Source organism: Quercus suber, unplaced genomic scaffold (genome assembly GCF_002906115.3).
Source record: "Quercus suber isolate HL8 unplaced genomic scaffold, Cork oak 2.0 scaffold_40, whole genome shotgun sequence".
Taxonomy (NCBI): Eukaryota; Viridiplantae; Streptophyta; class Magnoliopsida; order Fagales; family Fagaceae; genus Quercus; species Quercus suber.
Genome location: NW_027069505.1, coordinates 1,805,927 through 1,828,854, shown reverse-complemented (window position 1 = coordinate 1,828,854; position 22,928 = coordinate 1,805,927). Strand labels below are relative to the sequence as shown.

General features: G+C 34.0%; 2 protein-coding genes and 1 pseudogene across 2 annotated transcripts; 2 read left to right on the top strand and 1 right to left on the bottom strand.

Moving 5' to 3' along the window:
• Positions 1 to 2,787: 2,787 nt before the first annotated feature.
• On the bottom strand, positions 2,788 to 3,999 carry LOC111996578 (F-box protein At3g07870). The gene has a single exon (XM_024028558.2). It carries the CDS (start codon positions 3,889 to 3,891, stop codon positions 2,938 to 2,940), a length of 954 nt encoding a protein of 317 aa, XP_023884326.2. The 5' UTR covers positions 3,892 to 3,999; the 3' UTR covers positions 2,788 to 2,937.
• Positions 4,000 to 6,094: 2,095 nt separating this feature from the next.
• Positions 6,095 to 7,545, top strand: LOC111996577 (uncharacterized; annotated as a pseudogene).
• An 8,770-nt stretch (positions 7,546 to 16,315) lies between these two features.
• Positions 16,316 to 19,158, top strand: LOC136066603 (G-type lectin S-receptor-like serine/threonine-protein kinase CES101). Its single transcript, XM_065771220.1, has 6 exons — positions 16,316 to 16,379; positions 17,043 to 17,258; positions 17,337 to 17,568; positions 17,658 to 17,808; positions 17,893 to 18,189; positions 18,865 to 19,158. Exons 1-6 carry the CDS (start codon positions 16,316 to 16,318, stop codon positions 19,156 to 19,158), a joined length of 1,254 nt encoding a protein of 417 aa, XP_065627292.1.
• The last annotated feature ends 3,770 nt before the right edge of the window (positions 19,159 to 22,928 follow it).

Genomic DNA, 22,928 nt, shown 5'->3' with positions numbered 1-22,928 from the left:
ACCATGAGTTTTGGTAATAAATATTATGAATATTGTGATGTAAGATGGATAGTGAATATGAGTTTATAATATGAAATAAATAAATGTCATGGGTCTAATAATCATATCTTTCCATGGGCTTTTATAAGATGATCGCCATGGGTTTTGAGAGTAGATTATTCATAAATTCCATGAGCTTGTAATATTATAGTAATAGGTTTAAGAATCTAAAGTATTGTTCATTATTGGACTTTTAGGTGAAATAATTATGATATAGTATTTTGCCAAATATTGATAACCTTAGGCTTTCGATAAATAGTGCCAAGTAATTAGCTTGGACTTTTAAATTGGGCTTTTGATATTGCCAATGAGAATTGAGGTTTTGATGTTGCCAATGTGAATTAGGCTTTGGATAAATAAATCGCCATGGTTTCAAACCATGGGCTTTGATTATGAATTTGAATTCCATTGATAAAATTGTTTTGCCATGGATTCGAGTCATGGGCTTTTCAAATATTACCAAGCATAAGTATTCTTGGGCTTTAAATAGAATAAGATGTGTGTATTGGGTTCATAGGACCGGTTTTGGACTTAGCTAAATAATGATAATAAAATTGGATAAAATAGGAGCTTTTGGGGCTTTTTGTGATAGTTTATATCATGACCCAATTTAGATAATGAGATATGAAATATTTGTGATTAACATAATAATAGAGCCAAAAAAAAATGTTTGGGAAAACCCAATAACTTATAGTGGTATAAATAGGTGGTACTCGAATAAAGTTAGGTGTAAAAAAAAAAAAAAAGTACCCTAACACAAACTAAACCTCATTAAAGAGCCTTGTTGAATCTTATCTATCTTTTGCTGAGTAAAGTATGTTAGCTATTTAAAGCTCATCACCGATCATGATTGCACAAGGTCCTGCAAGAATTTACGAATTGTAATTGCATTCTTTTTTGTAATTTAATACCATAAGTAGAAAAAAAATTATACTAATTAACGTATTAACCATATGGAAAAATGGTTTGGCTTACTTCTAGTACTTTTTTAATTAGACATCTCCTATTATTTTAAATATATAATGGCAAGTGGTAGTGAATTTTAATTTCCACATTTTATTTAGTTAGTGGGCGATGTGGCAGTTTCTTATTAAAACAAAAGGAGATTCTAGTTTAAAAAGTACCTACACCGATATTTGTGGTTTTTCAGAATGTACGTGTTAAGAAGTACTCCTAGCCTTTACCAAATGAATATGTGCATCAAGGGGAATGGGGGAATTCTCATGCTAGCAATTATATAATAAGAAGATATCTTGCTACTCAACAAAAAGAAATTGGAAAGATGACAAAACATTGTGTTCCAAAAGAAAATAAGGAGAGAATAAATATCACAAGGTTCATAGCAAAATAAAGAACACAAATACAATATGACATCAACTATTCCTTAAAATAATAATAATAATAATAATAATAACAATAACATTTGAAAGTATAGCCATAGACAATCACAAAACATTATTATGAGTTAAGGTTTGTATCATCCATCAATAGGCTCTCTGTGAAACATCCCTAGCTGTTAGTTAAGGGTATTTGACAAAAAGTATATATACTTGAGTGTTCAATGTGACTTATTGCAAAGTGTTATCCCTTCCTCAACAATAATCGATTACTCGTGTACTTTTTTTGTTCATGAAACCAATGTTCTCCTTCTTAAATTGCTTAAGAAAAATCTTTAACCATCCTAAAAAATAACTTTCATCTAAAGGATGGACTAAGAAGTAAGAACATTAATTAGCACCTTATAAGATGAACTAATTTTCAACATTATAAATTATCGAAAAAGTTGTTAGCATAGTTTCTTGATCGTCTTTGTTTTTGTTTTTGTATAGATTTTTTTTTTTTTTGGGGGGGGGGGGGGGGAGTTGTGTTAGGATTTCAAATTGAGTTCCACCTGTAACTCATTGGTATGGGATGAGAAGGATGTCTAATGTCTATAAGGAAATACTTCCCATGCCTATAGGCTACAACTATTGCCGCCCTCAAGTATAGTAATCATAAGTTGTTGTCTTTGATTTTCCTAATGTTCCTCTTTATTTTTTCCTACCGATGTTGGTCTTTTGCTTCTACTTCATACAATTGTGTAATAAAATATACTAACTCATTCTAAACTCACAAGAGATTAGGAGAGGGAAAAGAAATGAAATGGAGTTAACAAAACAGTACATCTAAGCATAATTACTTCATTGGGAGTAAAAAAAACTTACACAAATCATGCAAAGGAAAGATAACAAAATGGTTCCAGAAAAGGAGTATAAACAGGTCATTTCAATCTTAATCGCCCAAAGCAAGCAATACTTACTAGTGAGTTGCTTTTTCAATTAACATTTGCTTTATAAAAATGTACAAGAAGAATTTTAGCATAAACATATCAAAGTTGATAGAATGAGAAACTTATTAGATGAATAATACAACGAGAACATTTAGTATAAGCGTGAAAACATGAACTTAAACAATCACCTATCACCATAAAATTGCCAGAAAAGAAAAAGTTGATCACTTCTACGTATACATGGTAGATCAAAAGTACGTGGTGGGAAACATAAACTTAATTTCTTTTAATAAACAAGCTTGCTCAAGTTTGATGGCCAACATTGACCATTATTTTATGTAGGTAATAAATGATTAATTTAAAGAAAATTTGAAATGTGGACAATGAATTTAAGTATAACTGATATGTACTCAACTATCTTAAGCTATTTATCCTAAAGATAAAGCCACTTAATTAAGGTAATCCATCAGCAGTAAGAATAATCAACAGAATAGTGCAATATCAAATTGTATATATTCATATCTAATGGATGATATGATCAGTGCTAAGTACATGTATAGAACAAAATGAAAATCCATAAAATAAAATAAAACAAAAAGTAGGAAATGCATCTTACGTATTTAATTTCTTCAGTATGTAACTACCCTATTGGCGGCTTTGTCGAGCAAAACTAGACTCTCCACATAAGGATCAACAAAAGTATTCTTATATCCAATAATTCTAAGATCTTTAATCTCTTTACTCTCAAGATCTTGCGAGACGAGTTGTCCTCCATGCGATTTTAATACAACCTCGCCATTCCTGCGAAAACCTATTACCCTTGGTATGTCCTCTGAATCGAAGACGAAACACTGATTGGAAATGGGTAAACTTAAAACTTTAGTCCATGAGGGCTGAACACCATACTCTTTCATCACCCAAATATGGAGGAGACCTTTATAATCCTTTTGACACAAGGCAATGGAATCCTTATATACGGAAACAAAAGCAGACATCATTCCCGTGTGACCTACAGGTTCTGGTGGCAGTATCTCACTGAAGACCTCGTCACCCAAATCAAAGACCAAAATAAAATAAAGAAATGTGTTATCAGTAACCCTAGAAGCAACCCAATGCAGAGCCCCATTGATAAATGCACGTGGCTCACGATGACATAAAGCGAATATGGGAGCCAAACCAGCCCTAAGCATTCTCCGCCACTCACCAGTGGAGAGTGAGTAAATTCGAAGATCAAGTCCATCCATTAAGTTAACTACTATCACCACTTTATAATCATTGGTTCTTGGATCAAATCCAAACCCAATACACGCATCAGAACTAAAATCGGTTAAAGGAAGATTAACTAACTTTCTAACAGAAGGGTTCCACAGGCATAATCTGCTGGGTTCCATGGTTAAATTGTTGGAGATGCACAGGAGCAGGCCATTACAAGTACCCACCACACGGAATATTGCATCAGGGTCTAGAAGAACATGGGAAGGGTAATCAAAGCTGGTGTGTTGAGTGAAATCAGGCTCATCATCTTCGTTATGCAATGCGTAGAATTCTTTCTGATTCTCGGAGCAGAGGTTGAAGAAGAGCATAGGTTTTTGTTGTGGGAGTGGTGGAAATGGGTGGAAATGAAAGTGGGGTTTTGAATTAGAGACTTCCAGGCTTTTGAGACAGAGGTACAGATAATTATGGATTTGATAGGTAAGCGAACCAAAATATGGGTAACAATCTCAGAAGGTAACAATTCCCATTGAATTAACTCGTTGTTGTCTGACATTGCCGCTGAGACTGAGAGACTAGAGTTTAGAGAATAATAGGTGATTACGACAAGAAATAAACACAGACAAAAGTTATCGTGCATGAATTTATCTTTTGGTTGCTTTAATTTCTAGCTACCTGGATGCACTTTGGCTGGTCTCTATTGGTAGATCTTTGCCACTACTTGTGTAGTACGTTGCTTTTACTTTAAGCAAAGAATATAGTTACGTGGATAATCAGATTAGAATCCAGTGAGTATTACCACCCCTACGGGGTAAACCACAAATACCTACATAACTTCACTAAGCAAGCTCAGGTATAAGGTGAATTGCAAAATACCTGAGTCCGTTTGGACCGAGGGAGAGTAAAATAAAATTTGTCTAAAATTAATTTATTTTTAGCTAATTTTACTCTACTATCTCATTTTCCCTCAATCCAAACATACCCTTAGCTAGGAGTTGAACTGAGACTACTGGATTTATAGTTAGATCACCATGTTGGGCAAAGGCTTAATACAGACCCAATTCTTGCACTTTTCACTAATTTACCTTTCTCAATTTTTTTTTTTTTAACTCTTATTGTGTTTGCAGACTTAATTTTATTTGCCATGCTTGCATTGCATTGTAATGAAAATGTTCAGTAATATTTTGGGGACAAGGATATGCTGTCCAGGTTTTTTTTTTTTTTTTTTAATAATAAAATGAAAACCTTTAATGGAAAACACATAAAGAAACAGTAGAACAACAATAAAATACACCAAACTACCTAAGAAAGCAACCTACAATGGAGGAAAAAAAAGACAAAGAGGAGAAAACCAACACTACAAAAAAATAATATAATGATTTGCTCCCATGTTCTGTTGAATCTTTCTTAATTTGCCCAGTGTTAGTTATTTTTGTTAAACTCCTATTGTGGCTACAAACTTCCACACCCATATAGGTGAGCTCATCAAGTGTGTACCATCACACACCAGTACACCACCTTTGTAAGCTATGAGTACATTATAAGATTACTCATCCTTCTCACTATGACAATTTGCATTATCTACACCCTAGGGAGGGACTTTGAGATAATTCATTATTGAATCTTTCATGACTTGTTTGTTCCCATCGAACCTAATCCATGGATCTCCGATCACATAGGTTGGGTTACCATAGTAGGTGATTCACATATACTTTTCCTCAACCCCATCCCCTGCAATGTATCATGGACATATTTTCTAGATAGTCCTGTAGTTAGAGGTTTTGCTTTAATTTCTTTCTTCTTCTTTTTTTCTTTTTCTGACTATACAAACTCCAAAAGCCATCACGCCATTGTGTTTATTAGTTGTATTATGCCTTAATCACATGCGTCTTTGTTTCCCGTTGTACAATTCACTTTTTGTCACCCCTTTTATAAAATAAAGAAATAAGTTAACTTTTCCATTTTTTGAATTTTTGTTTCGCTTAGCAAATAAGCTACCACAAAAGCAAGTACACGAAACTCATATTCATTTTGGCGTACTTCGTTATCGCCTTTACGCTTCAGCTTAGTTGCCAACTTTTTATCTTTTTACATGGATCAAGTTTGCCCATTATGCATAAAAAAAAAAAGGAAAAAAAAGAAAAAAAAGAGGTTTGTTAATTATATGGTTTCGGTGAGCTCAATCGGTAAAATTCTAATGGATGAAAAATAGATTTTGGTTCAATCTTTACATACACCAAAAATCGATTGGTATTTTTATTTGATAATAATGAGCACAATCAATAGAAGTAAACATCATAAATTAAAACTATATCAACCAAAAAAAAGTTTGCTCATTATGCTATCAAAAATTAGAACATAAAAATTCACTCTTCATGAGACAGCATAATTTGAAAATATAAGTGCCTGCTACTAATGGCTTCTTAGAGGACAACAACACTATTTCTTTTGTGGGCTCTCATTAATCATGCCAATGTCAGCTTTGCTTTTGCCAGTTTTTATTTTATGCCCACAAGGTGTTTGAATTTATGCTTTAAAAACACTCACTGTAATGAGCTAGAAGAAAATGGTGAAATGCGTGTCTTCTGGTTGGCTGGATTGTTTGGTTTAGTCAAGGGATGGAAGCAAGAATTTAATTACGAGCAGAAGTGTGGTCTTGTTTATGTAAAGTTGAGATGTGTGAAAGATAGGGCACTAGATGCTGTTGCGGTTGGTGAGAGAGATCTTAGAGTGACTTGCTTTCTTTTTTCCGTGATCTCTTGTACTCCTTAGTGTTGTCTTCCACATGGTCTTTAGCTCTTCCCCTTTCTTAGGAGATGCCCTTTTTTATCATGAGTCTCATGCTTTTGACAATGGGGGCACTCATGTCCCTTGTTTAACTTGACTCCTGAAGTACTGAACTCCACCAAGAAGAGCTCAGTATCGTTAAGCAAAATTGGATGGATCTTCTTAATTGTCTTATTCGCTTAAATCCACCTCCTCGACAATTGTGTTGGGTTAAATCTCTTATCCTAGGATGATGGCCTTGTTGTCTCCGAATTTTAAAAGAATGCAGCTTTACAACAGAAGAAAGAAGACATGAGGTCCATTTGGATAGCACTTATTGTTGTTGAAAGTTGATAAAAACTGATTGTTGCTGAAAATACTGTAGCAAAATAATTTTTAAATGTGTGAATAGTATTGTGGGATCCACTTTTAATATTAAATATTGCGTGAACAGTGCATAAACAGTGCGTGAACAGTGCAGCACAGTACATGCACAGTAAATTTTGTCTCCAAAGTCAGTAAGTGCGGCAAAAAAAAAAGAAGAGAAAACGCAAAGCTGGAAACGCACCGCGAGGAAACGCACTATCCAAACTGGGTCATGATCTATGGTTGCTTAGCCTTTCTGATTGTATTCAGAAGAGGTTTTGGGTTGAAAAAGAAAATGCATGGAGGTTGAAAGAGTGGCAAATGCTCCCTTATACTTCTCTGCATTCTGATGTCTCCCATTTGGATCTCGACCCAGATGTATGCAAGAAGAGGATTGGAGTGTTTCATGAGCTTCTTCACTTTACCGCATAATTGAAAAATGAGTGTATGAATGTGAGCAACCTCCAAAAGCCTTTGGCCCTGCTCCAGAAGTTTGCTCAAGTGTTTGAACGACAATCTGCTATATTTAACATCTCTTAGAATGACTCTCAAGACAGTTTTTTAAGGGAAGCCTACGACCATCAGAAACTCTTGCAGAGACACCCCTTGTAGAAATCAGGGAAATATATGCAAGCCATGTTGGGCAAGGGGTACTGGATAGGAGTAGGGGTTTATCCAGGAAAAGTGCAGGCGCTGGTCTAGAAAAGGATTAATTAAATTATTTTTATGATGATAAAATCAGTGATAATCAATGTTATATTTGAAGAGGAGTCAAACTGTAATTTACTTTTTGAATATGATTTAGATGACCCTATAAATGATCCTAGCTGAGTTCTGCCATTACATTTAGTGCCAACGAATTGTAAGGGGATTTTGAAATTATGTAAAGAACAACCAGGTGACCACACATCTTGTCCAGATACTGTATAAAATCATCAATGCAATCTCTGATCAATTTCTTTTTCCCATGTAGCACATCATTAAAGATAATAATTATCAGTAATCTTATTATTCCAAATCTAATTGAAATCTCTATAGCCTGTACCAAGTTGGGTGTTATACACATATTATCTGCCTATTCTCTTGATTATCATAATAATTATCATGACGTTTGTTGAGTTTTTGCCAGTACATTTAGTGCCAACGAATTATAAGGAGATTTTGAAATTATGTAAAGCACCAAATAAGTGACCACATATATTGTCAATTAGTGTATGAAATTGTCAATGCAATCTGTGAGCAATTATCTGCTCCCATGCAGCACCTCGTTAAAGATGATAATTATCATTAATCCTATTATTTGAAATCTAATTGAATTCTGTGTACCATGTTGAGAGTTACATGCATATTCTCTTGAATCTTGACTCTTTTGGGGCAGGAAGGGGGCATATAGAAGATGTATGTCTCGTTTGGTTGTTTAAGTAAAAAGATAGGATTGCTCTGAAATATTGGATGTTGAGCCACTCATGTATGACCTGGGATGATTAGCAATAGAAATCTACTCGGAGTATTATTGTTTCACAGAAATCTTGTATGATCCACAGAAGCCATTGGCATGAACTTGACAATGGGAAACTTCTGTTAAGAGGACCAGTAGCATAAAGAAAAATCGTCTTGTCAAATAATTGTTCACACAAGTTAATCAAAATTTGGAGTTTCAAATCATCATCATAATCAGCTTCCATATTTTAAGGAATTTTGACATAAGACAGAACATTGCTGTATCCAGCAGCATAAATTATAGCAAATACCACTAATTTGCAGACATCTAATCTAAGCATAGCAAAAATACCAGTAATTTTCAGAAATCTAACATATTCTTGGGTAACTAATGAGTCTGGTCATTGTGAAGCACACTGCACCTTGAGTAGAAATCTGGAGGTTCAAATTGGCATCTCCCTAGTCCCTCCTCTCATATATTTTTGGAGCATGTTATCATTCTAAACTTGATTCTCATTTGTGTTATTGAATATTAAAGTAACATTCTTCGTTTTCTTCTTCCGATGTTGTTGATCTGATTATTTGTTCTTGGTTTCAAAGATGTTTGTTCACTTTACTACATATTGGAGCATAAATATAGTAAGTTTGGAGAGCTGCCTTAATGCGCTCTCTAGCTTTGCTTTCCTCTGTTTCATCTAGTTATTTACTTTTCTGCCTGTCAATTGCTTCTTCTTTTTTATAAATATATCTTCTCTTAGTTGTTTTCTGCTCTCTCTGTGATTCTTAAACCAATGCTACATACCCAATAAATACACTATCGAGATTTTTAGCCCCCCATTTTATTTATGAATGTGTCTCGTATAATCACTCATGATAATAACAACAGCCATTACTTTTTCAACATGATAAGACTAAAACGTATTGATTGGTAGGAAACAAAGGTCTTTGAGTGTCCTCTATCAATCAAGATTAGCCATCAGATGATGCAACATTGCAGCGAAAGTAACTTTATTTGTGTGCATGTGTCCCCTTTTATATATTTACTTTGAAAATAACTAGAATACCGGATTATCCAAAAAAAAAATACCGATTAAAATGTGAAGCCTCTAAGCCAATAAATGACGTCTAGCTCAATTGGCATGCACCTTCTCTCACCTTGCAAGTAGTAGGTGGGGTTGAGGTCTTGGGTCCATGACCAAGGGGTGCTGGGTGCATGTGTACAATTTCTTCAATTTGTCTTATTCTTATCTAACATGCAGATACTTCACTTGATTGCTTGGGAAGATTCATCATTATTACATAACAGCCCCTAACCCCTTTGCTCTTTTTATCAATGGTTAATAAAGTTCCAAGACATTGCAATGTGGTGGTTATTGACTACCTGAAAGCATGTATGAGATACTTGAAAATTGTGATTCAATTTTCAAAAGCCTAAGGTTATCAATATTTGGCTTGAATCACAATTTGCTGTTGTTCTTTCCACTTGGATTGTACAGCTCCCTGGTTACACTTTACCATAAAATCTCAAAGGCCTTTGCATTTTGTGTTTCCATTTTTCTCTTGAGTGGTATGTGGCGTTTTTCATGTATCATGCTAAACAAATTGTGATTCAGAATTTCAGACATTGACACCTGTACTTGTGTTCTTTTTTTAAAGGATGATCCACATACACTTTATGCTAAATGGGGCTAAATTAAATCCCATGGTTTCAAATTTTACTTGCACTAGTCGCAGTCCCACGCGATGCGCAGAAATAGATAATTATATTTTAGTTATGGTATAATATATAATTTGTTCTCTAAATTTTGTTAAAAATAATTTGTTCTCCTTAAAAATAAACAATTTTTAAAATTATTTTCATTTATTTATCTCAAAAAATATATCATCATTTTATTATTTGAATTTATTTGATTGATATTATTCATTTTTTAGATGGTCCATATTTTGATAAATTATGTTATCATGCATCATATTTTCCTAATTTGTTTTTCCTATACAACTAAACTATTTGAGTTTCAAATATATTATTTGAGTTTCAACTAAACTACTCATAGGAGTAGTTTCGAACTATTGATTGAATTTTGTTTACTAATATAAATAAATGAAATTGGAATTGCATATTTCTTAAACATTCCTAAGAGACTATACCATATTATAAATTTAATATTTAAAATAATATGTAGAAAAAATGTAGACTTTATGCGAAAATTAAACACTTTAGCTATCGAAATGAAAGAAAATACTCTGTATAACATTAAAAAAAAAATTAAAAATGATCTAAAAACAAAATTGACTACATACACTTTTATTTATTAAAATTTAATTGTCTTTAACTGGATCTTCATATCATATTTTTGTTACTACACTCCTCTTAAGTCTTCTCATCTATCAAATCATTGGTCACATAATAATTCTTTTTAGTATTTATTTTTTTGACAATATTAAATATATAAATATATTGGCTTTTCAAATTCATCTTAGACAGTTTTAACTTTACATATTCATTTACTTTAATTTTGATGTTATAACTAAATAATAAATCAATAAAAAATAAATATAAAAATACTGTCTATACATATTCATCTTGGGCGGTTTTATTTTAATAGTTGATAGACACATCCAAAAAAAAAAAAAAAATACATAGCCAACATTGTATTTTGATATAAATTCAAAATCTCACTTCCAAAATAACCAAGTATTATGTCAAAAAAAAAAAAATTAAACAAAGACTAAAAGAGGGAGAGAGAAGACTTGTGACGAAAAACTTAAAAAATCAAACACACTATCAAAGCATATTAATCCAAAATAGTATTATATAAAAAAATAAAATGATTCATCAACCTAAAGCAAAATTGCAAAATGGAATATATATATATGCGAGAGAGAGAGAGAGAGAGAGAGAGAGAGAGAGAGAGAGAGAGAGAGAGAGAGAGAGAGAGAGAGAGAGAGAGAGAGAGAGAGAGAGAGAGAGAGAGAGTAATCACCTTTTTTTTGGGAGAGAAATAGAAAATAAAATGAAAAAGAGAAGCATAAATAAAAAAATATAGTCATAAGTCAAACACCAAATTATTCAAACCATGATATATAATAGAATAACATTATATTCTTGTAAACTAAATTTATATGCAATAAAATAATATTTAACAATGATAGAAAAGGGGGAAAAAAAGAAGATAATAACTTAAAAACACAAAACCAAATTGCAACCCAAAGTAAAATTCTAAAGAACACATAAATACATCAATCTAAAATAAACATACAAAAAACAAAACATTCACACAAAAATAAAACATGAGAGAGAGAGGGAGGGAGGGGAGAGTAATAACATTTTTTATGTGAGAAAATATGTATAAAATGGGATAGAGAATGTCATATTTATAGTAATAGAATGGAGATAAAAAGAGTCAAAATAAAAGGAAGAGGAAGAGATGGATGAAGAGTGATATTATGGTTGAGTGTAGTGGAGAAATGAAAATGTAAAAGAGATGTTATGGTTGGAAGTAATGGAGAGAAATGAGAAATAGGTAGATGATCTGGCCAATGATATGGCTCAACAGGAGCGTAGTAACAATAAATGCTACACTTCAGCTTTTAAATATATATATATATATATATAGATATAGATAATTTACAAGCATAGGTTATTTGGCACAAATCAAATAATACCATGCTAATCAGTTTGTGATAAGGTGCATCAGAATACCCCAAAAAAAAGAGTGATTTTACAATAATAAGATAATGGCCTATCTTTCTAGTTCATCTTAGTTGCTCTCGATTCAGTGATATGAAGTAGAATATGGTATCATAGTGTAAAGATGAAAATATAATCATGATATAAAATAAATGTATCCATTAGATACATAGTAAAAAAAAAAATGGATTGATTGGTTTGGTCTAATTCATTTATTAAATCATTCCTAACAATATATATTGTAGTGTAATAAATTAAGTAGAATATGGCATCATAGTGTAAAGATGAAAATATAATCACGTTATAAAAGAAATGTATCCATTACAAACATAGTATATAAAAAATGGATCGATTGATTCGGTCTAATTCATTTATTAAATCATTCCTAACAATAAATTTTGTAATGTAATAAAGAATAAAATATTGGAAAAAATTGTGAGTGTGCAACAATTTATTCAAATGGCAATCTCAGTTTTGTTAACAGTTTTCAATGACAATGTACCACTCCCCCTTCTCCTTAATAATCACAAGAATGGCAATACATAGACAATTGACAAGGGAATGTGAAATGCATTAAGTAACATACCGCCACCACATGTGCCCAAACCTTGTCCAGACCAGTACTTGTTTGGGTGGTCTCATCCCAACCCAAGCCTATGTGCTTTAGCAGCTGACTCCACTTGCGTTGTTTCGGCCGGAGCCTATTGTGCTTTTAGAAAACTTTCTTAGATGTGAAATTTTTACCCATCCGATTATTAAGTTCTTGCATCATTTTTTGCCATATAGGCCCTTAAAGACACCATTCTCCATATTACCCTTTATTTGTTCCTCCAACATTATCTCAATAAATATATGTTTTACATGGGGAGGCCACAATTTTTCATCCGCATCTTGCGATTCATGTGCCATCTAATTCAAATATCTCACATGGTAAGCAAAACACTATATAAAGATGATAGGCAAATAAACGCATATGATACACTGTTCAGTGGGAAAACTGCCAAGTAAGTTACGAAATTCTAAATTGACAAGTAGTACATAATATTCATACACCATAGAATCAAAATATGCCACTGGCAGATGGTTAAACATATACATTGTCACCATGTAACACAGAAAAAGCCAAAAGAATGAAGCATTGATTTACCACCTTACTAGTCAATAATACCCATTAGTTAGTACATGCTAAAATAGATGCTAACAACACCATACCGTTGTACAGACTATAGAGGGAGCAAAATAAGTTAGCATAAACAAAAGGCACATGCACTACAATGCTTCAGCAATATAAGTTCATCTCTTACTAAGACGGACCATCCCTTAACTCAGCAGGACCAACTGGATACCCATGCCCGGACCTTGCATACCTTTGAACTCCCCTTACTCCACAATACCACCTTTGGATACGACAGAACTGGTTCACAACTTGCCTCTTGCGGAAATCCTTCCTAGTACGAGCGTTGAGAGTTTGGGTGATCACATCCCAAACCGGGTCATAAGGCCATGCGCAAAATTACCAAGCAAGAATTCTCCAAACACAATATCACATAGCTCATCAACACAATCATCATCCCACATTCTCAAATCCCCAGCCATCATACACCAATCCAAGACCATGTAAGCAACACTTTATTACAACAAAATCGAAGGTTATGTATGTAATGCCAATGTAGTTGACAGGTATATGGGATCCAATTTGACTATGTGCAAATCATGCCTTGTACCCCAAATCTAATACTATATATAATAGCAGAAGCTTTAAGGAGGGGCTGCCACGTTAAGAAAAAAGCCTATCTAAAAAACTGACACGTATAAAGTTAAAAAAGTTTGAAAGACCGATCGTTACATGGATTGAAAGCCATTACACCGTATAAGGGAGAAAAAAATAAAAAATAAAACCCAAAATACGGTTTAGAGAGACATACGTTGCAGAAAGGGAGAACCGAGAAAGAGAACGACAGAGAGAGATTCAGTCTGTCATTGACGGTGGAGAGAGAACAATCTGGAAAGACAATCAGGCCTTTTCCACCATCAGACCACCGTAGCCTCCACCGGTATGGTCTCTGTTTTTTGGTACCGAAGGTTAGCATACTCCTTTCCTTTTCAAATGCTATTTTTTTTTTGTTGAAAGAATGAAACTTCGATTGATGTATATCCACAGTTTGCAGTAAAAAAAAACAAGCGTTCTATCAAGGGTCTCTCTTCTTCTCAAAAACCCTTCGTTCCAGGAAGAAAAAATGCAAAGGATGAAAGATGAGTCCCTCTGCCTATTAACAACGCCTCCGACAAGCTTCCTATCCATTCTCTGATTTTTTTTTCTTTCTAATTTGCGGCATGTTTCAAACTTTTAGTTGGGTTTGGTTCTAGAAATTAGGGTTGAGGCAATTGAAATTCTGATATGTCACTATTATTGTTAAATATTTTCGGTAATGGGTTTGTTTGAATTTTTCTCTTTCGGATTTAAATCATTCAATTTCTTTCTCTGCAGAGATGAAGTGGAATCTTATCTTTGTTCAATCTAGAATATCTAAATTCATCAAAGCAAAGGTACCAATTTCTTTTCCTAATATTCTCTTCCCTTTGCCTCTCTATTTGTTTAATTTAGGGAAAATCTCCACAAAATGAAATCCTTCTAATTCTTTAAACTAAATCATTTCACTTTAATTTTTAGGTTTTGTTTGGGATTGAAATTGTGGGATTTCGAAATCTAAAAATATAATGTTATTTTATCTAAACATTGTTGATTTTAGACAATAGTTTTTTAAAAGATACTTTTAAGTCATGATTTTGTTATTTTTAATGGTGGGTTTTCCTGGGTTTTGCATGTTATGATTTGTGAAAACTGAAAGTATAATGTTCTTTGTACAAAATTGATTACTTTGTAGGTTATGGCAGATAATTTTTTTTAGAGATTCCTAAGTATTGGTTTTGGTGTTTACAATATTTGGTTTTTTGGGTTTTTCATGTTGTATGCCATTCTTGAAAATTCTTTGAGAATCTCATTGGTACTAAGAAAAAAAATAAAACTAGAGTAAAAGTAATTGCAACCAGTTCTGAAGGTTTTTTTTTTTTGGTTTAAATTATATTTTTTAGTTTATTTTGCTAATGTATGAATTGTGGTGATAAGTAGAGAATTGCCAGCCAGTTTTGATATTTAATACCAATGAAACAATAGTAAAAGGAATTGCAACCAGTTCTGAAGGTGTTTTTTTTTTTTTTTTTTTTGGGTTTAAATTACATTTGTTAGTTTACTTTGCTAATCTATGAATTGTGATGATACATGCAATCACATGAGAAAATTTAGTAATTTAGGGATTTATATAGCAATGTACCATGTTTCTTCAGTCAGTTTTCTTAAGCCTCTTATACTTTTAAGGTCTATTTTAACCCAAAAAAAAAAAAAAAAATGCTAAAAAGTCTCTCATATTAACAAAAACTAACCAGTTAAAATACTTCAGAAGGCTTGCAATACGTTGATAGGGAAAGCGACAAAGTTTGCCGAAACTAAAAAAAAAAAAAAAAAAAAAAAAAAAAAAAAAAAAAAAAAAAGATATTTTCTTTGGTCTTTCATTCCATTTTTTCCCTGCCCTTCGATTTGATTTTTGTAGTTAACGCTGTTTTGTTTGTGTTAAAACCAAAAAAAAAAAAAAAATAGACTTGTTCCAATAAGTGCAGAGGAAGAACAAATAAAAATACAAAAACATAACATCCGAAAAAACAAAAAACCAAAAAACATAGCATCTGGAAAAAAAAAAAAAAGTTCCACAGGGAAACCATTTCAGTGGCAATATTTAGTATAATGCAACTCTCACCAACCACCATAAACAATTATCCCAAAAGCACACAAAATTATCAAACACTGTATACAGAACCACAAAACTCAAAAAATGGTAAAATGCAAAAAAGTTGAAGTAACTACCATCCCATGGATCTAAGTAGTAGCAGGGAAATAATGTTGTTAAACATGTCCCACGGACTATATTTTCACATTTTTATACAACAAATGAGGGGGTTGTAAACCCCATTCCAGCAATACCTATGGATTCGACCAAACTTCACAGCAGAGAACATTCAAAATGGAAAACAAAATTAACAAAAGGTAAGGAAACCAAGAAGAGGGAGTTCTAAACAACCCCCCCCCCCCCCCAAAAAAAGCAATACCCACAAATCCGGGCAAACATTCACAACACAAAGCATTGAAAATGGAAAACAAAATAAACAAAACATAAAGGAAACTGAGAAGATAAGTTGAAGGGGAAGGATCGTGGGTACCTCTTAATAAAAAAGGGTCGGTCTTAAGGTCCTGGTGTAGCGAAACTTGGAGCGGCGAAGCTGATGTTGTTCAAAGGCCGACACTAGAGCTTTAAAGGTCGGGAAGGACGTCGGAGCTTGGTCTGCCGTCAGGACGCACCATGGGTTTGGGAGAGGAGGAGAGAGTTTTTTGGTTGAGAGGTAGCTTCAGTGCTCTGATGAGAGTGATGAAAGAGTGAAGAGGGTTGGTTGGAGAGAGTAATGGCATGTGACCGTTGGGCATGCCTGTGGGAACTTCACTTTTGATGGGACAAGACTCGGCCGTGGGGCCCACAGGTTTACCAGGTATTTACAACTTTGCCATTGAAACTCAATTTTGGTGTTTTGAAAACAACATTTTGCCTTCACTCGGTTTTCGGATTCTTAACTCAAAAAACTGAGAACTGAGTTAAGGAAATGAGTTAAAGAAATTATGCCAAACAGAGTTGTGATGCGTGGGGCCCACCAGTTTTGAGATATGAGTTATCAAAACTGAGATATGAGTGACGAAAACGGGGCTATCCAAACATAACCTTAGTTTCTATCTTTATGTATCGTTCTTTATTAAGCTTCTTTCTTCATTTTTTGTTTTTGGTGATTCTAAATGTATAATTTTTTTTTAATCTTATTCCATTTTTAATGCAGCTAAACAGTGAATATGGATCACAATTGAAACAATAGGTGGTCTTAATGTACTCATGTTCAGATTTATATACTATGTGATACAAGAAAAACTTAGATCTTTAGGTAATGCCTCAATGATAATTGGATTTATATGCATCTAAATAATAATTAAATTAATGATTTATCCCTTACCTTGTCTTACCTTAATTAATAGGGAAGAAAAACAACGAGAAAGATGGTGGGTTTGGATCTGTTTATAAGGTATACTTCATAAAACTTTTAATAAAATGACAGAAAAATTAAAGAGAAGTTGTTAGATTAAGACTAATTAGTTATTATTTCAAGGGCAACTGCCTGATGGGCAAGAAGTTGTAATAAAAAGGCTCTCAAGAAATTCTGGACAAGGATTTTTGGAGTTAAAGAATGAAGCAATACTAATTGCCAAACTGCAGCACACTAATCTTGTTAGGCTTTTTGGAAGTTGCATTCATAAAGAAGAGAGGATGCTCATCTATGATTACATGCCTAATAAAAGCCTTGACTTTTTCCTCTTCAGTAAGAAAATTTTGACATTTTAGTTAATTATCTTTCTTTTGGTTTTTGTCAATTGCTCACGCATATGCTCTACTACAAATCCTGCAAAGAAGAATATTCTAGGTTGGAAGAAACGCTTCAACATCATTCAAGGGATCCTTCAAGAGCTTTTATACCTTCATAACTACTCTAGATTAAGAATAATTCACAGAGACTTGAAGGCTAGTAACATTTTACTTGATGATGAGATGAATCCAAAGATTTTGGAGTTTGGTATGGCTAGAATATTTGGGTCAAATGATTCTAAAGTAAACACAAACGGAGTTGTTGGGACATAGTAAGTGATTAAACCACTTTGCGACAAAGTGCATGGATATGAATGTGCTTACATGAATGTGTACTAACAAAGTTTGTTCAATTGTTCAGTGGTTATATGCCTCTGGAGTATGTGATGGAGGGAGTTTTCTCAATAAAATCAGATATCTTTAGCTTCGGAGTCTTATTACTGGAGAATGTTAGTAGTCAAAAGAATTATAGTAGTTACCATTCTGAACGGCCTCTCAATCTTATTGGATATGTAAGTTCCTAATGACACTAAGCTTATTTTGCCTAAACAACCATGTTATAGTTCATGACCGTAAGAATCTTGGAATTGTTTCAGGCATGGGAGTTGTGGGGACAAGGTAGAGGCTTGGAGTTAATTGATACAGCTTTAGGTGATTTAGATCACATTGATCAAGTGTTGAGGTGCATTCATGTGGGTCTCCTGTGCGTCCAAGAATGCCCAGTTGATAGGCCTGCCATGTTAGATGTGATATTTATGATATATAATGAGGCTAATAAGCTACCTACACCAAAGCAACTGGCATTTTTCCTGGGAAGGAATATGTCAGAGGTAGGAATTGTAGATTGCAGACCAGAAAATTGTTCATCAAATGGAGTATCAATTTCAGAGATGGTACCAAGGTGAAGGGACCTGAGTCTTTCAACCTATATTGCCGTAAAGCAAATTTTACCATAGAAAGCAACAGTAATATCCCATGTTAACATGGTGGTTGTGTGTGTCACATTTTCATTCTGGAAGAATCACAAGATATATATGTCTATGTATATGGCTCTATGCGCACTGTAGTTAAAATTTATTTGATTATCTTCTTTCGAATGTTATTACTTTACACATGTTAGCATATGCTCTACGAAAAATGATCCACACCAAGCAAAACAATCATATCTGTTATGACATATGTGGTTCACTTGTTTAGAACATATGTCATTATTTATGTAATTGGCTAATCCTTTGACAAAACGCACTTTACTTGTAAATTGGGTAGATCTAGGATGTATTTAATGCTTCAAGAAATTGTGTTTCAAGATCAAGTATTGAAGTTATCAAGTCTATCCAAGAAACAAGCTGAGAAGTGCAAAATCATTAAAGCTTGACAGCTGGCTCGACAACTGCATCTATCGAGCTTAAGTAAGCTGTTCCAGCCCTGTGTGCTCGACAGCTTCTCGACACCTTCTATCTATCGAGGTTTAATTTCAATTTTATAACATTTATTTCCAGTTTTAGATCTTCCAATAATAGGTCCTTATGTATGGCTGATTATTGTTGATGTGTCATATATTGTTGTAGGAAGATCGGGGTGCAGCAAACTTGCAGAAGAAAGGATGCCTAGACTATGACAATCTGAAGCAGTTGTTTGCCCCATGTACTGCAACTAGGCACCTTCAAATATCTTCAAACACACCTGCCTTGACTAGTGATGAAGAGCGTGCCCTAGAGGAAGAGCTTGCTAATGATGTTGCTGCCACCCATCTTGATGATGATTGTTACACTCCCAACTTGGAGAGTACACCTCAGTTTGCAGAGGAAACTAGAGTTGATGGCCAAACCCAAGCTGCTGACAAACGTCCATGGAAGATGTAAGTGCCAAGGGTAAGAAGGTGTCGAAGAAAGAAGACAGAGTAAATGAGATGATTGTGGCCCTAAAGGAGTACACCGCAATGATAAGGGAGAGGTATAGCGGAAAGAAGGGCAAGTCTAGTGGCACCTCTGAACAATTTGCTCAATCAGCAGTTGAAGGTGATCCTTGTTCTCTAGGAAAAGCTATTGCGATGCTTAATCATTATGAGGACCTAGGGAACAAGGCATATGTGAAAATCTCAAAGGCTCGCCAACAAAAGGATTATAGGGTGGTGTTTATGGGCATGCCGGAGCATAGGAGGAAGGCATGGATGGATGATATTATTAACCCGGAGGATTGAGTCATGTTGCTTAATTTATTATGTTGTAGTCGTAGTATATGTATTTCTCTTTTTAGGTGCAGACATTATAGCACTGTGGTGGTGTAATGTGTGGTCTTTTATTATGTTCTAAACTATGGATGATTGTGGGTTTGCTTTTTTTATTTTATTTTTTATTTAGCTTCATTGGGATGCTATGTTGAATTGGTTGTGGTTTTTTCTATTCTAGACATAATGGGATGCTATGTTGAATAGCTTGTGGTTTTTATATTGTTAGATATAATGGGATGCTATGTTGATTAGTTTGTGGTTTTTTTTCGATGTTGGATATAATGGGATGCTATGTTGAATGGGTGGCATTTTTATTTTTATTTTTGAATACAATGCTCTGTTGAATAGTTTGATGTTTTTTTTTTTTTTTTTTTAATATAGAATTTGGATATAATGATATGCTACGTTGAATAGGTTGCATTCTTTTGAATTGTGTTTTAGTAGGATGCTATGTTGAATAATTTAATGTGATTATTGGGGAGCGTTATGAGGATTTCCCGCATGCATGGTTAAATAATATAGATGTCACACAGGTTGATGTGAACTTTGTTGAGTTGAGTTATTTCTGTTTTGCTTAATGCGTACATCACATACTTGAAGAGTGTTATTGCAGTGTGTAGATGACAATGGCTTCTGGGGCTGAATGGTTAGATGCATTCTTGCGTTATGACTTTGACGATTCATACTTCAACGACGTTAATTTCGATGCTGCCTCTGGATTTACTGTAAAAAATAACTCGGATTCAGAGTGTGATAGCGAAGATGAAGCAGAATTTGATTTTGTGAATCCTATAGTCGGGGAGATGTTTGCCTATATGCAACGACATTATGATAAACAGCCCATGCATACAAGTGTCCTGACGGGGAATGGATACATGGAAGAACTAGAAGAAGGTAATCCTAAGAAGTGTTTTGAGATGTTTCGCATGACACACCCATTGCTGCTTCATTTAGTGGATGAATTGCGTGACCATGGTTATTTGAGAGATGGGCAGGGTAATGTAGATTGCACGCAGCCGATAGCCATGTTTTTGTACATAATTGGTCACAACACCCGAATGAGATGTGTTGCAGACAGGTTTCAACACTCAACTGAAAAGATCTCGTGCCACTTCCGCAGGGTGTTGAGAGCTATTCACTCATATGTGAAACACCTGATTATACCAGATCCAAATGTAGATGGCCTCCCCGAACATCTTCAAGTGAACAAGTACTGGCCATGGTTCGAGGTAATATTATTCCCTTACTTAGTACTGAGTTGGGTCCAAACTTAATTCTCTATGTAGATGATATTGTTGATGTGTCTTATTTTATTATGTTATATTATTTTCCATGTGTAGAAATGTGTTAGGGCAATTGATGGCACCCACGTCAGTGCTCGGCCCCCTTTAAATGCGACGCAAGTGTACAAGAGCCACAAGTCTACCGTAACCATAAATGTATTGTGTGTGTGTAAGATGGACATGCAGTTCACTTATGTTCATGCTGTGTGGGAGGATAGTGCTAATGACTCACGGGTGTTAGATGAAGCGATTAGTGACCCAAAGCATGGATTCTCATGACCACCAACGGGTATCATAATTCCATTTGTCTTTGAGTAAATTATTTGTACTTGTTAAGATTATTTTTATGAATACCACAACGTTTATTGTTGGTCACATATCGGGTCATACTATTTGGTGGATTCGGGCTTCCTTATTGGCACTAGTTTCCTTCCACCGCACAAGTCAACTAGGTACCATGCTCAGGAATTCCGTTCAAGCAATAGACAACCAACAACAAAGAAAGAGTTGTACAACTATAGGCACTCATCGTTGCATATGGTTATTAAGCGATCGTTTGGAGTGCTAAAGGCTCGTTTCCCTATTCTGAATTTAATGCAAAACTTCAAGAGTAGTAGGCAGCGTTATGTGAGTGTTGTGTGCTGTGCTCTTCACAATTTCATATGCATGAATAACCGGGGTGATGAACTATTCCAGTAGTACTGCAAACCAAAGGCATGTACGAGAAATGTTAGATGCAGCGAAAAGAGTAATGACCTAGTTTAGGGATGACATTACTAATGCTATGTGGGCTGATTCTGTGGCCTGCCGACACTGATTCACCACATTTTTATGTTGTTTGAAATTTATCACAGGAAATGTTGCAACGTTACTTCAAATACTTTGAAACCTAAATATATAGGAGGATTATGTTGTATGGATGTTATCTTAGGTAATGTTGTACCGTTTCTTCAAATATTTTGGAGCTTAAATATGTAGGAGGATTATGTCGTATAAATTTTATCATAAGAAATGTTACAGCGTAACTTCAAATATTTTGAAACCTAAATATATAGGAGGATTATGTTGTATGGATGTTATCTTAGGTAATGTTGTACCGTTTCTTCAAATATTTTGGAGCCTAAATATGTAGGAGGATTATGTTGTATGGATTTTATCATAGGAAACATTGTAGAGTTGCTTCAAATATTTTGGAACCTAAATATATAGGAGAATTATGTTGTATGAATTTTATCATAGGAAATGTTGCAGCGTTACTTCAAATATTTTGGAACCTAAATATATGGGAGGATTATGTTGTATGGATGTTATCTTAGGTAATGTTGTACCGTTTCTTCAAATATTTTGGAGCCTAAATATGTAGGAGGATTATGTTGTATGAATTTTATCATAGGAAATGTTGCAGCGTTACTTCAAATATTTTGGAACCTAAATATATAGGAGGATTATGTTGTATGGATGTTATCTTAGGTAATGTTGTACCGTTGCTTCAAATATTTTGGAACCTAAATATATAGGAGAATTATGTTGCATGAATTTTATCATAGGAAATGTTACAGCGTTACTTCAAATATTTTGGAACCTAAATATATAGGAGGATTATGTTGTATGGATGTTATCTTAGGTAATGTTGTACCATTTCTTCAAATATTTTGGAGCCTAAATATGCAGGAGGATTATGTTGTATGGATTTTATCATAGGAAATGTTGCAGCGTTACTTCAAATATTTTGGAACCTAAATATATAGGAGGATTATGTTGTATGAATTTTATCATAGGAAATGTTGCAGCGTTACTTCAAATATTTTGGAACCTAAATATATAGGAGGATTATGTTGCAACGTTACTTCAAATATTTTGGAACCTAAATATATAAGAGGATTATGTTGTATGGATGTTATCTTAGGTAATGTTGTACCGTTTCTTCAAATATTTTGGAGCTTAAATATGTAGGAGGATTATGTTGTATGGCATTTATCTTCAGAATTGTTGTGGTTATTTGATAGATTTTGGAACCTATCATTTAGGTTGGTGCAACGGATTATATAAACGATTTAGGTAATGAATAGAAGTACTGTCCTTAGAAAACACCTGAATATGTACCAACCAACACAACAAC

What these genes read in the sequence shown, in the direction of transcription:
- LOC111996578 (XM_024028558.2), bottom strand. Translation starts at nt 3,891, where the DNA reads ATGCTCTTCTTCAACCTCTGCTCCGAGAATCAGAAAGAATTCTACGCA.
- LOC136066603 (XM_065771220.1), top strand. Translation starts at nt 16,316, where the DNA reads ATGCCTGTGGGAACTTCACTTTTGATGGGACAAGACTCGGCCGTGGGG. An exon ending in AACGGAGTTGTTGGGACATA is followed by an intron (nt 17,569 to 17,657) that starts GTAAGTGATTAA and finishes TCAATTGTTCAG; the next exon opens with TGGTTATATGCCTCTGGAGT. An exon ending in GAGTATCAATTTCAGAGATG is followed by an intron (nt 18,190 to 18,864) that starts GTACCAAGGTGA and finishes ATATTGTTGTAG; the next exon opens with GAAGATCGGGGTGCAGCAAA.